Below are 14363 nucleotides of genomic sequence, written 5' to 3'. Positions count from 1 at the left end.
GACTCCCGGAAGTAGAACGCCCACAGCAGAGCGGCTCGGCAGTTTCCGTGGCCGCCTTTGTTTGGAAGTTCCAGGCAATCTTCTGAGATGGCGAACGCAGCCGCGCCTACAGCGGCGGTCCCCACCCTAGCTCCGCCTTTGGAGCAGATCCGGCACTTGGCAGAGGAGCTGCGGTTGCTGATACCTGGAGTGCGGGGTGAGCTGATGCCCTTGGGACGGGCGACGGCAGGGGCGGGCTCGGTTAGGGAACCCGTCGACTGTGGCGCCGGCGGGGGCGGGGACAGGGGCGGAGAAGGTGGGGGCCAGGAGTGGCCTCGCTTATCTCTGCTCTTCCTTTTGCCCCTCGCCGGGCCCGCGTGCCACACCCGCGTGCCACACCCACTAGTCGGCGAAGCCCTGGAGACCACCAAGGAGTTTAATCCTGAGACGTTTTGGAGGAGACTCAGTGAGTGCCTCTCCTGTTGGGGACTTGCATTTTTCATCCCTTCCTGTGTCCTAGCCCTTTTTCCCTCCCGCTTTTGCCCTGCCGCATCCTCTCGGTGGGGATACCTCACCTTCCTCATCCTGAGCACTTCGGAAGTTGGAATATAAAACATAGATTTGGGGAGGTGTTTTTGAGGCTTCTCAGCCGTTATATAAGGGTTGAGAGGAAACGCATCATCCGCAAAGTCCCAGCTGCAGCTGCAGGCTTATCTTTTTGGCACTAACATATTGGCTCCAGCCTCCTCTGTCACCCCACAGATGAGGCAGCTGTGAACGTGTCAAGGGAAGCTACGACTCTGACCGAAGTCTTCTCTCATCTTCCACTGCCCTCTCCACAGGTGGGCTTTACTTTTTGGAATTTTTGTGCTGCCTCGTTATTCATTAGGAATCCAATCATTTTCTTTCCACCTTTTCCACTCAAGCCAGGGGATTTATTTTTCACACCTGTTAAATAAGATGGCAGTTCTCACCTCACAGGATTGTTGTGAAGACCAAATTGCCCAGTGCCTTCCTTACCTGGACTAGGCAGATCTTCTAAATAGGTATTGGTTCAATCCGAAGTTCATCCTGGTTATTTCCTTTCTGATATATATATATATTTTTAAGCACTTGCTGTTTGCTAGGTGTTTTCACATCCATGATTCCCATCTGACAGCTGAGTAAGCAGGCTTATAGGCTCAGGTAAATAAGCAGTGGAGCTAGGATTTAAATTAGGGTCTATCTGATGTCTAAACTACACCTTTTCTGTTATATTACACAATACTCTTTTTATATTGAATTACTTTTTATATTTAATCAGTAACATATTAACAGTATAAATTCAGAAGATGTCAAAGTTAAGTGTGCTAAAAAGTTTATATCCCTCCTCCCCGGTTCCTTTTGTATTGTTCCATATGTATTTGATGCATGTACACACTTACATGTATATGCCTGCTTTTTACACAAATGTTAGGATACCATACACACTTTTCTGGGCCTTCCTTTAAAAAAAATTAACATGGCCTGCAAATTGATTTTTTTAATGTTTATTTATTGATTTTTGAGAGAGAGAGAGAGAGAGAGAGAGAGCGAGCGAGCACAACCCAGGGAGGGGCAGAAAGAAAGAGAGAAACACAGACTCCAAAGCAAGCTCCAGACCCTGGGCTATCAGCACAGCATCTGATGCAGGCTCAAACTCACAAAGCGTGAGATCATGCTGTGGTCGGAAGTTGGACGCTTAACCGACTGAGCTACCCAGGTGCCCTTCACATTGATTCTAGCAGCACATATAAAGTTGCTCAGTTCTTTGTAATGCTGCATAGTATTCAGTAGAGTTGTTATAACCATAATTTATTTAACTGGTACTTTATGTGAACATCCAAGCTGTTTCCAGCTTAGACTTGTAACTATTATAAACAATGCTGTGGTAAATTGCCTAATACAATCTTTGTGTATGCATGTATATCAGCAAAAAAAAAAAAAAATCCCAGAAGTGGAATTTCTGGAGCAAGAATTTATGCATTTTTAATAACCCCTTATTATAAAACTGATGAAAATAAACATGGTGTTATAACCAGGTGTGCTTTATTGCCAGTTTTTCTAGAATGAGGTATACTTAATTTGGGAATCAGGTTATTTTAAAATGGCATATTCATTACCTTATTTGTTTTTCATAATAGTTTCATTTTCTTTCTCAGTCTATATATCCAGATGTTTCAAAATGAAAAAATATTCCTTTGCTGCACCTACAATGATAAACTCTCCCCCTAAATACCCTAGAGATCTATGATGAGAAAATAAGAAATGAATTATTTGAGAGCATTTTAAAAGCTTTGTGCAAGGAAGTCAGTATTTATTTCAAGGGGAGTATGACTATTACCTTACCTGTTGTCTCTTTTCTTTCAAATATATTTGGGATTCGCTGCTAATATTTACAGTTGATAGGATACCATGAGGAGGCAGCATGAACTATTTTTCTGCACATGCCTCCGACATTGGTTTCACTTACAGTTAAAAAGTTAGAATTTGGGGGGCGCCTGGGTGGCTTGGTCGGTTAAGCGTCCGACTTCGGCTCGGGTCATGATCTCACGGTCCGTGAGTTCGAGCCCCGTGTTGGGCTCTGTGCTGACAGCTCAGAGCCTGGGGCCTGTTTCAGGTTCTGTGTCTCCCTCTCTCTCTGCCCCTCCCCTGTTCATGCTCTCTCTCTGTCTCAAAAATAAATAAACGTTAAAAAAAAAAATTAAAAAAAAAAGTTAGAATTTGGTTTTGTTTGAATCATGATTGCTTCCTTAGGATCTTAACATGTCAGTCCTACAGAAGTATGGCTTTGTTTTTTTATGTGTTTGGATGTTGAAGCAATGTCAATTGCCTCTGGTTACCCAGAGGATGAATATAAAGCTTTAAACACTTATTCTCACACATTGTACTTACCCACCATCCCAGACTGATAACAATTCATGGACTGGCCCCAATCAGTGGACCACATTTTATGTAGCACTGGCTTAGAATTTAGCGGAAAAATGAGGACAAGGAAGACAGGAGAAAGCCAGTGACTGCTTAGAAGGAAAATAGTCAACCTTGTAGAGTCCATGCTAATTTCTTTTAGGTGTGTGTGTGTGAGAGAGAGAGAGATCAGACACCTGGTTAATGGTCTAAGATAGGGTTGGCAGATTTTTCTGTAAAAAGCCAAACAGTAAATATTTTAGGCTTTGCAGGCCAGCTACCTAACTCTGCCCTTGTAATGTGAACACAGTTATAGATAATATGTAAATGAGTGTGGCTCTGTGCCAGTAACACTTTATTTCTAAAAACTGTCAGTGGGCCTAATTTGGCCTGTGGGCCGTAGTTGCCAACTCCTGGTCCAAGATATGGTGAATACTTCACAGCAGATCATGAGTATCGTGGGATGTAGAATATTAGGAATAAGTTTTTCCTGATGTTCCTTAATGTTTTATTGAGTTGTCAGCTCAGTCACGGGGCCAGCTAATTCCTCTCTGCTATGTGCTGAGAATAGTTCAAGGCCTAACTCAGAATAGGACTACAGAAAATGTTTATAGATGATGCTGTACAGATGTCTGCTCTCTTCTACAGCAAATGGACTGATGAATCTAATCCATTTCTTTTTTTTCATTCTGAAATTGATCCATTGCCTCATAGGAAACACAGAGGTTCTGTGAACAAGTCCGTGCTGCCATCAAGGCAATGATTGCAGTATATTATTCACTTCCCAAGAATCAGGGTAAGCCACTGTGTACACATAAATGTTTGATTTATAGAGCAGATCTTTGCTAATATGACAGCTTCTGTCCTGAGACTCTTACCTTTTCTTCAATTTGAGCATGTAGTGTAACTTGCTCACATAAAATGCCCTCAAAGATAATATAATATCAGTGACCTCCATAAATAATGCTTTATGCTAAGATATGGATGCTGTGTTACCATCTTCCCTGCTTTGCCTGACTCAAAGGTTTTCAGTTTTCACTGGCTCCTCCCCCTCTAACCTATTATAACCACTATAGATGCTGGATCTATAGGGGCCTCCCCGGTCTCCTCCACCCATATGACATCACACACTGTTTCTGAACTCCTTTACAAGTTAAGTGACCTCCAGCCCTGCCTGTAGGGTAATGCCTTGATTATAACCATGCCAAAATTATAAATGAATGCATGTCTCATGGATCTTTAGGGTTACTCAGAGATAGTTTAAACTTCAAGTGTTTCAGCCACAGTTGCCAAGGGACCATTGACCTTAACGAATGGATACATGCTGTCATGGAAGTATTTTGTTCCAGATCTCTTTAGGAGAGCACTACTCAGAAATGGTGGGAGGAGCAAGAAAAAGACATGGGGAAATACATAAGACCTGAGTTTTGTTTTGGTACTCACTTTAAGTTCTGAAGGGCTTAAACTCTCAAGAAAGCAGATGGTGACTTCCAGAAAGGAGACCAGGCTGCTTAGTCTTTGGGTTTGGCTACAGGAATCACTCTGAGAAAGCTGGTACGAAGCACCACTCTGGACATCGTAGATGGCATGGCTCAACTTATGGATGCGCTTTTCATGACTCCAACTCAGAGGTAGTGATGCTACAATTGGGTTTATCAGTTAATGGGGTTCCTTGCTTCAGGGAGCGGAAAAAAAACTCATTTCAACAGCAAAGTTACTAATAGCTGAAAATGATGTCGAGCAAGATCATTCTTTTTTAGGAGAAAGGAACATTGATTATTGATATATCCTTATTGATTCCTTTCCCCAGCTCAGAGAACAATGACCTTATTTCCTACAACAGTGTCTGGACTGCATGCCAGCAGGTTCCTCAGATACCAAGAGGTGGGTGAGAGTGGGAAATGGGCTTTTGACTCTGCTGGCCAAAGCAGATAGTTCTCTCATATCTAGTTTGTAGTTTTGTAGCATGTGCATATTTTAACTTACAACTTAGTGGAATGCATATAGTTTATCAGTAACATCAAAAAATAGGTATTAACATTTTTTGCCAGTCTTTTTAGCTCTTATACTTAAAAAAATTGTTTTCAATGTTTATTTATTTTTGCGACAAAAAGAGTGTGAGCAGGGAAGGAGCAGAGAGATATGGAGACACAGAATCTGAAGCAGGCTCCAGGTTCTGAGCTGTCAGCACAGAGCCTGACATGGGGCTCAAACCCACGAACCATGAGATCATGACCTGAGCTAAAGCCGGACACTTAACCAACTAAACCACCCAGGCAACCTAGTTCTCATACGTGTTTAGCCCTCTTTCTGTGGCCATGTCTTGTTGAACAAATGTGATTTGTTCTCCTGGTCCTGCCCCAGGAGCAGTATTATGGGACACACTGAAGCTCCTATGAGGTAGTGCCAGCTGGGCCAAATGCAGTGTTTGTCAAGAGGACCATGAAGAGGAACATCATGTTACCATTTTATTTCTTCTAGTGGTGAATGATGAAAAGCTTTTTATCTCCTCTGGTTACCCAGAGGATGAATATGAGAAAAATTTTATTAAACCACTGCTCTTGTTGACTATCCTTGGCACTCTTCTCAAATGGGAACACCATTGGTTGCCATTTGCAGACTTCACAGAATTGTTGGGTTTCTCCTCTAATTCTAGTGCTTCTGATTTTTCACTCGTAGATAACAAAGCTGCAGCCCTTTCAATGCTGACAAAGAATGTGGATTTTGTGAAGGATGCGCATGAGGAAATGGAGCAGGTGAGAGGACAACTCCATGATCATAGATGAAACTATAAAGAAAGGAAATGTCCTGAGCATTAACTCAATAAGTCCCATCTTCACTCCTGGCTTTCAACTCCCATCTCCTACCCACACCAGTGTGTGATTTAGTGCCACTCCCCTCTGTCTACTGCTGGGCAAGGGGAGTGAGAACAGGGTGCTTGAACTCTGTAGCCATTAGTGAAGTAGCTGGCTGAGGTTTGGGGATAACTCAGACATGATGCTGAAAGTGTAAAAGCCTTGGTTTTTTGTTTTTTGGGGTTTTTTTGGCATTCAAATATATCATGGCATGTCTTAGGCCGTGGAAGAATGTGACCCGTACTGTGGCCTCCTGAATGACACTGAGGACAACTCTGATAACCACGGTGATGAAGAGGATGATGGGTTGGGGTATCCAAACAATCGGGACTTATATTGGTCAGAGGAGGATCAAGAGCTCATAATCCCATGCCTTGCACTGGTGAGAGCATCAAAAGCCTGCCTGAAGAAAATCCGGATCTCAGTAGCAGAGAATGGGAAGAAGGATCAGGTGGCCCAACTGGACGACATTGTGGATATCTCTGATGAGATCAGCCCTAGGTAAGCGGAATCCCCACTTGAAACATGTGAGCAGCAGCATGTGACCTCAGCTTGTGTTGTCACCTTAAGCTTTTCCCCCAGTTTTTTATTTTGAACATTTTCGACCTACAGGAAAGTTGATAAAAGTATTGCATTGAACATCCATGTATCCTTCATCTATGTTCACCTGCTCACATTTTTTTCAATATTTGTTTATTTCTCAATGGATTAGATGTGCCATTTTTCTCCTGAACCATTTGAGAGTAAGTTGCAGACATCAGTGACATTTCACCCCTAAATACTTCAGCACGTATCTCTAAGAACAGACATTATTATTATATCTGCGAAATATAACATTGAATAGAAAATAGTTACTATTCAAATGTCCCCATTTGTCTCTAAAATGTATTTTAAAGCCTTTTTTTTTTTTTTTTTTTTTTTTATCAAGGGGTCTGTCATAGTGTCACAGTGCATTTGGTTGTCATCTCTTGCAGTAGTCTGGTTTGGTTGTAGTCTCTTGCAACTATAACAGTCCCTATCCAAGAATCTAGGTCAGTTGTCTCACAGAATATCCAAAAATCTGGATCCATGTGATTGTCTTTTGTATGATTATAGATTATATTCAAGTTAAATATTTTTTTGGCAAGGAGGTCACATATTTGAGTATTTTGTGCTTCTCGTATCATATTGGGCAGGTGCATAATGTTAGTTTGTCCCATTATTAGTGGTACTAAATTGCATCACTTGGGTAAAGTCATGCCCACTTGAGTGACATCCATGGATGAACTCCACAGTTATTAAATTGATGGTTTCACATCCTCCCATTTTTAACTGAATTAATCATGTCCTATCATATAGGCCAAGGGAGTTTTTTCCCCCAGATTCCTAGGGAAATGGGGTAAGTAGATATTTAGTACATATCAGTTGAATTGATTCTGGTTGCTCAATTTAAGGAATTAATAGGCATTTATGGGACATTTCTCACATTCTCTCATGCCTTAATTGTGTACTGAAAACCACCCATTTCAGCTTTGTTCCTTTTTTTGTTAATGGTTATTTTTGCTTTCTGTCCTTAGTGTGGATGATTTGGCTCTGAGTATATACCCACCTATGTGCCACTTGACTGTGCGAATCAATGTAAGTACCAACTTGAGGGAATAGCTACTGACCTAAGTGGTAGAATTTCCCTAATTACTAATATTTCCTTTAAGCTATAGGAAACATATTTATTTGTTACACTAGGATGCCAGTACAACAATAATGTCACAGTTCTTACATGTATTTCTGCCTGATAAATATTTATTGAAGTTGAATTATAGCCATGAGTTCTGGTACTACTCTCTTCCATAACCTCTTGGGCAGTCACTTAGAAAAACCCAAAGACCGTAGAAGATGCTACTTTGAAAAAGAAAGTTTGATTTGCTGCAGTACTTTAGTATCTTCTCAACCTGAAGTTGTAAATATATGATTTCTGGTGTAGGCAAAACCAAGTGTTCCAGAAACATACTCTGTTCTAATATAAACACATTGGGTGATTTAACTACAAAAGGTCAAGCTGTTTATAAAAATCTGATTTTATTGTATTCTTTCATGTCCTGAGTCCTGTGGTAGAGAGAATTCTATTATTTTTAGAGACTCAGATTATCTCTACAGTTACTGGAAAAAGAAATAAAACTACCAAATGGCTTATATCTTATATTAAGAATTTTCAGTCCTAAAAATATTTGATAAATTAGATAGTGGAAATTAAATTCATCAAATGTATCTTCACAGTGTGCATATACCTTAAAGTAGAATAGGATCCTTTTGGGCATTAACTTCTTTTTTCACATTCACTTTTTAAAAATTGACTTCCCAAGAAATAAACATCGTTAGCAATATGCCTTGTCAATTACCCCAAATAAAAAAAAAATTAAAAGATGTAGTATATATTGGTGGCATATATATATCCTCATGTTATCTTGTTACCGGTATGCTTAAAATTCTGTACATAGAATTTTTTTAAAAAGGAACTTCAGCTGTTCCTGCTATATATTCAAAGCTATCAGCAGTTGGGACAAATTCAGGTTATATTCTTACTTTTTTCATTTTTTAAAAATTTAAAAGTATTAACAAATTTTTAAAATTTATAAAATGTTAAAGTAGCCATATTAATAAGATTTTGCTAAATAGAAAAGAATCCTATAATTCTACCACCGTAATGTAACCAGAATTTTTGTTTTTGCACTTTCCTTCAAGGTTTTTTTTTTTTTCTGTTTTATTACTTGAGTCTTAATATATCTTGGCTTTCCTTTCCTTTTTATAGTAGAGCTCAGGGTGAGTAACTTCTCTGTTTCTTTTCTAGTCTGCAAAACTTGTATCTGTCTTAAAGAAGGCACTTGAAATTACTAAGTGAGTATGAGGACTTATCCCCAAATAGCTTTTTTGAGAATAAACCTATCCAATCATTCTCAGCTCCCAAAGCCCCATTTTAAGAAGTGGAAGAACGTGGGTATGATGTTTTCTTTCCACTTGAGTTGTGGAGCAGCTAAGTTTCTACAAAGAAACTTGCTTTCTCTTACTATAGTTTCCTCTGTGGTCCTTTTGAGGGTAGGTTTTCCCATGACAGTATAAATTTAACTTCTCTTTCTCCCCATTCCATTTTCAGAGCGAGTCATGTGACCCCACAGCCAGAAGATAGTTGGATCCCTTTACTCATTAATGCCGTTGATCATTGCATGAACAGAATCAAGGAACTCACTCAGAATGAACTTGAACTGTGAGTTTTCAGGCTCATTTGCACTCTCCATTCTCCTTATATCACAGGTAGCCTCTGATGTCTGCTTTTAAAATGGGGCTAGAATGCTTTCTGGATCAAAATGGAGTTCCTATCCATCCTTGTCAAGAGACGCTACTACCAAAGATTGTTGGTTAGGCCAGACTGGCAGTTATTTATATACTACATAAGTCTGATATATTTTTCTGTGCTAGATACAAAAGATAATTGCATGAGTTTGCATTTCTGAATCGTGTTTCAGAGATTCCTGCAGAAGCTGCCTTATTCCCTATTTGCAATAAAGTGTGTCAATTCATTGTTAAACATACTGATGGTCTTAATAAAATGTTGACCTGCTGGTAATTCAATAAGTAACCTTTCAAAGTTTCTTTCTGTCAGAAATACAGTGGGTTGAGACTAGCACATCGCTTTCATTTGGATTTATAGGTCTAGCGGTCTGATTCTGATCAGAACTGTACTTAGAACAAAAACGCTTGGCTTTACTTCTTTAGAGAAGATGACTTCAAAGCCCCTGTGAGTACTTCAGTGTGTTATATAATATTATTCTTATCATTAAGTCCTTCTGAATATTATTCCATCCCAGTCTCCAAAATTATTTTTTGGTATTGAGCTCATTTGTTAGGTTTGTCCACCTTTTTGAACAGATTTAGTTTTCTTATAAATACTTGTATTATTGTTTGGTTATATGTTACATGTGTCTCCAAATGTAAATACAACATTTTTATAAATCAAAAATTTTTAAATATATAAGAGAGTTTATATAATTTTAAGGGGCTTTCAGTTAGTCCTTTTGCACAACCTTCATTATATTTTTGCATTGGTCTGGACGATCACATACTGGGAAGCAAGGTGTACATCACCTGTAGTGATGTGTATTCTGGTGACCTGACTTGGGCCTTGTGCATGTGCTATAGGTCTCCACAACCTCTAATGCCAGTTCTTTACCTTACATAGATGTAACTTACCCCGTCTGCCCTTCTGATGTCCCCGCAGTCTTTTTAGGTATAATCAGCAACAGCAGGCATTCTTCTGAGCCATGAGTATGTACTTGGGTTGAAATTCCTTATGTCAAATGAGTTTTAATTTACTTTTATGAAGTGCCATTCTTTAAGTTTAATAAGAGTTGTGAACAGAAGGAACTAAAATCACACTGAGAGTGTCAAAGCAACGAAACAATGTAAACAAAAAAAATTACAACTTTGTACGAAAGGAGTCCAATTCTTTTATTTTTTCTTCCAGTACTTATTCTCTATATAGTTAATAGTTTTCATATTTCTCCAGTGGGCCAAGTTCATGTTATCAGCATCAGACTTTAATCATGGGATACTTAATGGAAGTTTAAGCGGGAAGTTCAGGGGCTTTCACAGTGATAGTTCTGTAGTTGGTTTGGTTCTGGAACATATCACAGTCCATTTCCACAGTGAGCCTCTGGGGCCCTACCTGTGTCGGTGTGAACTGGAATTGGGTGTATAAGGTCTTTCTGGGCCACACTGAAGCTAATCTGAAATAAAGGAAAAGGCAGGTGATAGTTCTTTCCCATTGCTTTGCTGGCCCCTGTGACTCTTTCCCTACTTAAAGAGGTAAACTGTGAAGAAATAAACATTTAAGTACCTGCTGTTGAAACAGAAGAGGTTTTCAAGGGATACAGGAGCACTGATGCATAGGGGCACTTGTACCCCAATGTTTATAGCAGCACTCTCAACAATAGCCAAATTATGGAAAGAGCCTAAATGTCCATCAACTGATGAATGGATAAAGAAATTGTGGTTTATATACACAATGGAGTACTACGTGGCAACGAGAAAGAATGAAATATGGCCTTTTGTAGCAACGTGGATGGAACTGGAGAGTGCAATGCTAAGTGAAATAAGCCATACAGAGAAAGACAGATACCATGTGTTTTCACTCTTAAGTGGATCCTGAGAAACTTAACAGAAACCCATGGGGGAGGGGAAGGAAAAAAAAAAAGAGGTTAGAGTGGGAGAGAGCCAAAGCATAAGAGACTCTTAAAAACTGAGAACAAACTGAGGGTTGATGGGGGGTGGGAGGGAGGAGAGGGTGGGTGATGGGTATTGAGGAGGGCACCTTTTGGGATGAGCACTGGGTGTTGTATGGAAACCAATTTGACAATAAATGTCAAGAAAAAGAAAGGAAAGAAAGAAAGGAGGGAAGGAAGGAACGAACGAACGAACGGAGGAGGTTTTAAGGGAATACGAGACAGTAGCCTCCCTATGGTGAACAATTGCATGGTTGAGAAGAGAAACATCCTATTCTAAGGGCTTCCAAGCCGCATCTGTTATTTCTTTTATCACCTGTGACTTCAGTCTGGTCCCACTCTTGGTATTACCCGGGGTATGTTTGGGAAAACTTTGGTTTTGGAACCCTTGTGTTGCTAAGTGCTGTGAGAGAATACAGTGGACATATACAGAAGATGTCAGTATGACAACAGGTGGTCTTTGGAGCCCTATCAAGAACCTCCTGGCCTTCCTGTGGACCTTCTTACAGTGACTAAGGGCATAGTGCAGATTCCCTGTGAGGAGCTTTCTCCACAGTTGATCAGGGATACCACAAAAATGTAGTTGAATGTTGGCAGTCCCTCCTCTCAACTTATTGGAAAGAGTGATTCATTGAGTTTCATAAGGCTGAGGCACACGCTCAATAACCAAACAACTGTCAGCAATTTCAGGGATGGTAGGAGTAAGTTTCGTGAACTCTAAATTGTATACTGTGTTTTCAACAAAGGATACAGTGACACAGTGAGAGAAGAGGTAATGAAAGAAGATTCATGCAACATACTGAAACCAACAAGGGACTAATGTAGAGAACTCCTACAAATCAACAAGGAGAAAAAGCTGGAACACAAAAGAAAAGGGGGCAAAGAGAACACACCTTTTACAGAGGAGGAAACAGAAAAAGCTAATAAATATATGAAGAGTTGCAAATTAAAACAATGAGGTGATAGAGATATTACCTTCTTTCTATTAGCCCAGAAGAGAAGAGAAAGCAGCGTGTTGCCAAGAGTGGAGGAATGGTAGGAATTCAGAAACTCATGTACTGCTGGAGGGAGTGTGGACTTCTGCAGTCATTCTGCAAACAAATCTGATAGTACCCAGTCAAACCAGGTCATATTCTGTGACCTAGCAATAAGAAGATGCACGAGGATGTTCATTGCAATAGTATTTGTGGTGTTTGGGAGTTGGTGGCACTCTGGGTGCCTATCACTGTGGAGCAGAGAGTGGTAGGAAGTCTGGGATGTACACAGTGAAGCATTATGTTGCAGAAGCAATGGATGCAACATATGCAGATGAATCTCAGAAACAGTTCTGAGTGAAAAGTAAGATTAGATATAATGTACATAAGTTAAAAATACAGTCTTATAGGGGCGCCTGGGTGGCTCAGTCAGTTAAGCATCTGACTTTGGCTCAGGTCATGATATCACAGTTCGTGGGTTTGAGCCCTGTGTCAGGCTCTGTGCTGACAGAGCCTGGAGCCTGCCTGCTTCAGATTCTGTGTCTCCCTCTCTTTCTGTTCCTCCCCTGCCTGTGCGCTCGCTCTCGCTCTCTCGCTCTCTCTCTCTCTCTCTCTCTCTCAAAAATAAATAAAGATTAAAAATAAAAAAATACAGTCTTATAGCACACTTTTTACACATTCTGATGAAAGGATATACACACTTACAAAAGAATGCAAAAGGGGCTGGTGGGAACAGGAATAAAAAGGAATATTTAAACAAAATTTTGTATTATGATTGTCATTAGTAGAATGCAGTTCACTGGCTGCACCAAGAGGCAGCCTACCCTCCCTGTGATAGTCTCTAGTACTCAGGCCTAGCCTCCCTCACTCCTGTCTCCCAGGATGAGAGAGGCCCTAATTCTTTTAGTTCAACTTGCGGAGGTATTTCCTCTGTCTCGATGGACACGGCAAAAAGGCAGTCATTAATTTTGGGTCCCTGTCTTTCTGACTAGTTGAGGTATTTTAGCAGGATGAGAAGCTTGTAGTCTCTTACCTGTATCTCTTCTCTCTGTAAATGAGCCCCCTTCCGAAAATGGAGATCACACAGTCCTGCATGGGGACATCTAGGAAGTTATGGACGCTGACTGAAGCCTTAAGAAGTTGATATTGCTCTGTTGTTTCTGGCATCTGTGGGAAGAGGCAAAGCCTGAAGCAGATGTCAAGAGCACAGAGGCACAGTTACTGCTTCCCCTCCTAGGCATCCTCCCTGTACTCTCTTCAGTTACTCTTCTGCCTCTGCCTTCCGGACTCCAAACTCCAAACTTCCTTCCCAAACTCCACAGCTGACTTCTTTACCCCTCTATCTGATCTTCGTGCATTTATTCTTACCCTTGATTCATGAGTAGCCATCTCTGATGGTGCCTCTCCTCCGCTTAGAAAGGTGAGGGGTAGGAGCACCTGGAGGGCTCAGTAGGTTGAGCGTCCGACTTTGGCTCAGATCATGATCTCACAGTTCATGAGTTCCAGCCCCACGTCAGGCTCCGTGCTGATGGCTCAGAGCCTGGAGCCTGCTTCAGATTCTATGTCTCCCTCTCTGCCCCTACCTTGCCCCGCCCCCCCACCATCTCTCTGTCTCAAAAATAAATAAACATTAAAAAAAATTATTGTAAAGAAAAAAAGGTGAGGGGTTTCCCATTGTCTTCAGAATTCATCTTTGGTTGGCATTCAGAGCCCTTCATGGCCTGACCGCAATCTCCTTCGCCAGCCTCACCTGTTCTTCCCTCAACCAAACGACATCCCAGCACACCCCTCAGGCTCCCTTCTTTTGGGCCTCTGTGTTGAGTCTTCTGCCTGCAGTGGCCTTCCTCCACCTCTGCACTGAAGCTTACCTATTTTTCAAGGCCCAGCGTAAATGCCACCTCTTTCCATTAAGTCTTCCTCAAACCAGCTGGAATTAATCCCCTTACTTCACTTATCCCGTAGTGACTTTGTACCTCTATTTAAGCACTTACATAAAAGACCAAACATTATGTCTCCTTTACTTAATTATAATATAACCTCCTTGAGGGCTGGGACCAGATTGCATTCATATTGGCCAGGGTAGACATGGAAAGAGGATTATTAGATCAAAAGCCATAAGCCTTTGAAACATCCCATTTTTATGATCATGGGCATGATACTCTCTAGGACTGTTTCCTTATCTGAATAATGGGAATAGTTCCACCTCACAGGGATTTTGTATTAAAAGAAGTTGAAAATACATTGGCCTATGTATAAAGCACTAAATGAACATAGGCTGGTATTATCCTTCTAACTATGAAGGCAGCAACTGGGGAGATCCTCATAAAAATCTTTAACCTGGGAATGCAAGCTGGTGTAGCCACTCTAGAAAACAGTAT

General features: G+C 40.8%; 2 protein-coding genes across 10 annotated transcripts in view; one reads left to right on the top strand and one right to left on the bottom strand.

The window, feature by feature from the left end:
• The first annotated feature begins 2 nt into the window (after positions 1–2).
• Positions 3–14363, top strand: part of CCNDBP1 (cyclin D1 binding protein 1) — a 23667-nt gene continuing 9306 nt past the window's right edge. For 2 of the 9 annotated variants that reach the window (XM_043554105.1, XM_043554104.1), the window contains exons 1-12: positions 3–196; positions 386–445; positions 742–821; positions 3619–3700; positions 4439–4535; positions 4715–4788; positions 5584–5660; positions 5980–6260; positions 7316–7376; positions 8584–8630; positions 8887–8997; positions 9442–9528. In XM_043554105.1, coding sequence (XP_043410040.1) covers positions 88–196; positions 386–445; positions 742–821; positions 3619–3700; positions 4439–4535; positions 4715–4788; positions 5584–5660; positions 5980–6260; positions 7316–7376; positions 8584–8630; positions 8887–8997; positions 9442–9528 — 1166 coding nt within the window. In that variant the 5' untranslated portion in view covers positions 3–87. Of the gene's footprint in view, positions 197–385; positions 446–721; positions 822–3618; positions 3701–4438; positions 4536–4714; positions 4789–5583; positions 5661–5979; positions 6261–7315; positions 7377–8583; positions 8631–8886; positions 9363–9441; positions 9529–14363 lie in introns of those variants that run through there. The other 7 variants (XM_043554103.1, XM_043554102.1, XM_043554107.1 and 4 more) reach the window with 5 other exon arrangements.
• Positions 10218–14363, bottom strand: part of EPB42 (erythrocyte membrane protein band 4.2) — a 21819-nt gene continuing 17673 nt past the window's right edge. Inside the window, exons 12-13 of the mRNA XM_043554096.1 lie at positions 13019–13152; positions 10218–10516 (exon numbers count right to left, since the gene is read on the bottom strand). Of these exons, the coding sequence (XP_043410031.1) occupies positions 10354–10516; positions 13019–13152 (297 nt within the window). The 3' untranslated portion in view covers positions 10218–10353. The remainder of the gene's footprint in view (positions 10517–13018; positions 13153–14363) is intronic.

The sequence above is a fragment of the Prionailurus bengalensis genome, chromosome B3 (genome assembly GCF_016509475.1).
Source record: "Prionailurus bengalensis isolate Pbe53 chromosome B3, Fcat_Pben_1.1_paternal_pri, whole genome shotgun sequence".
Taxonomy (NCBI): Eukaryota; Metazoa; Chordata; class Mammalia; order Carnivora; family Felidae; genus Prionailurus; species Prionailurus bengalensis.
The sequence above is the reverse complement of the archived record's forward strand: the minus strand, read 5'-3'. Positions and strand labels throughout refer to the sequence as shown.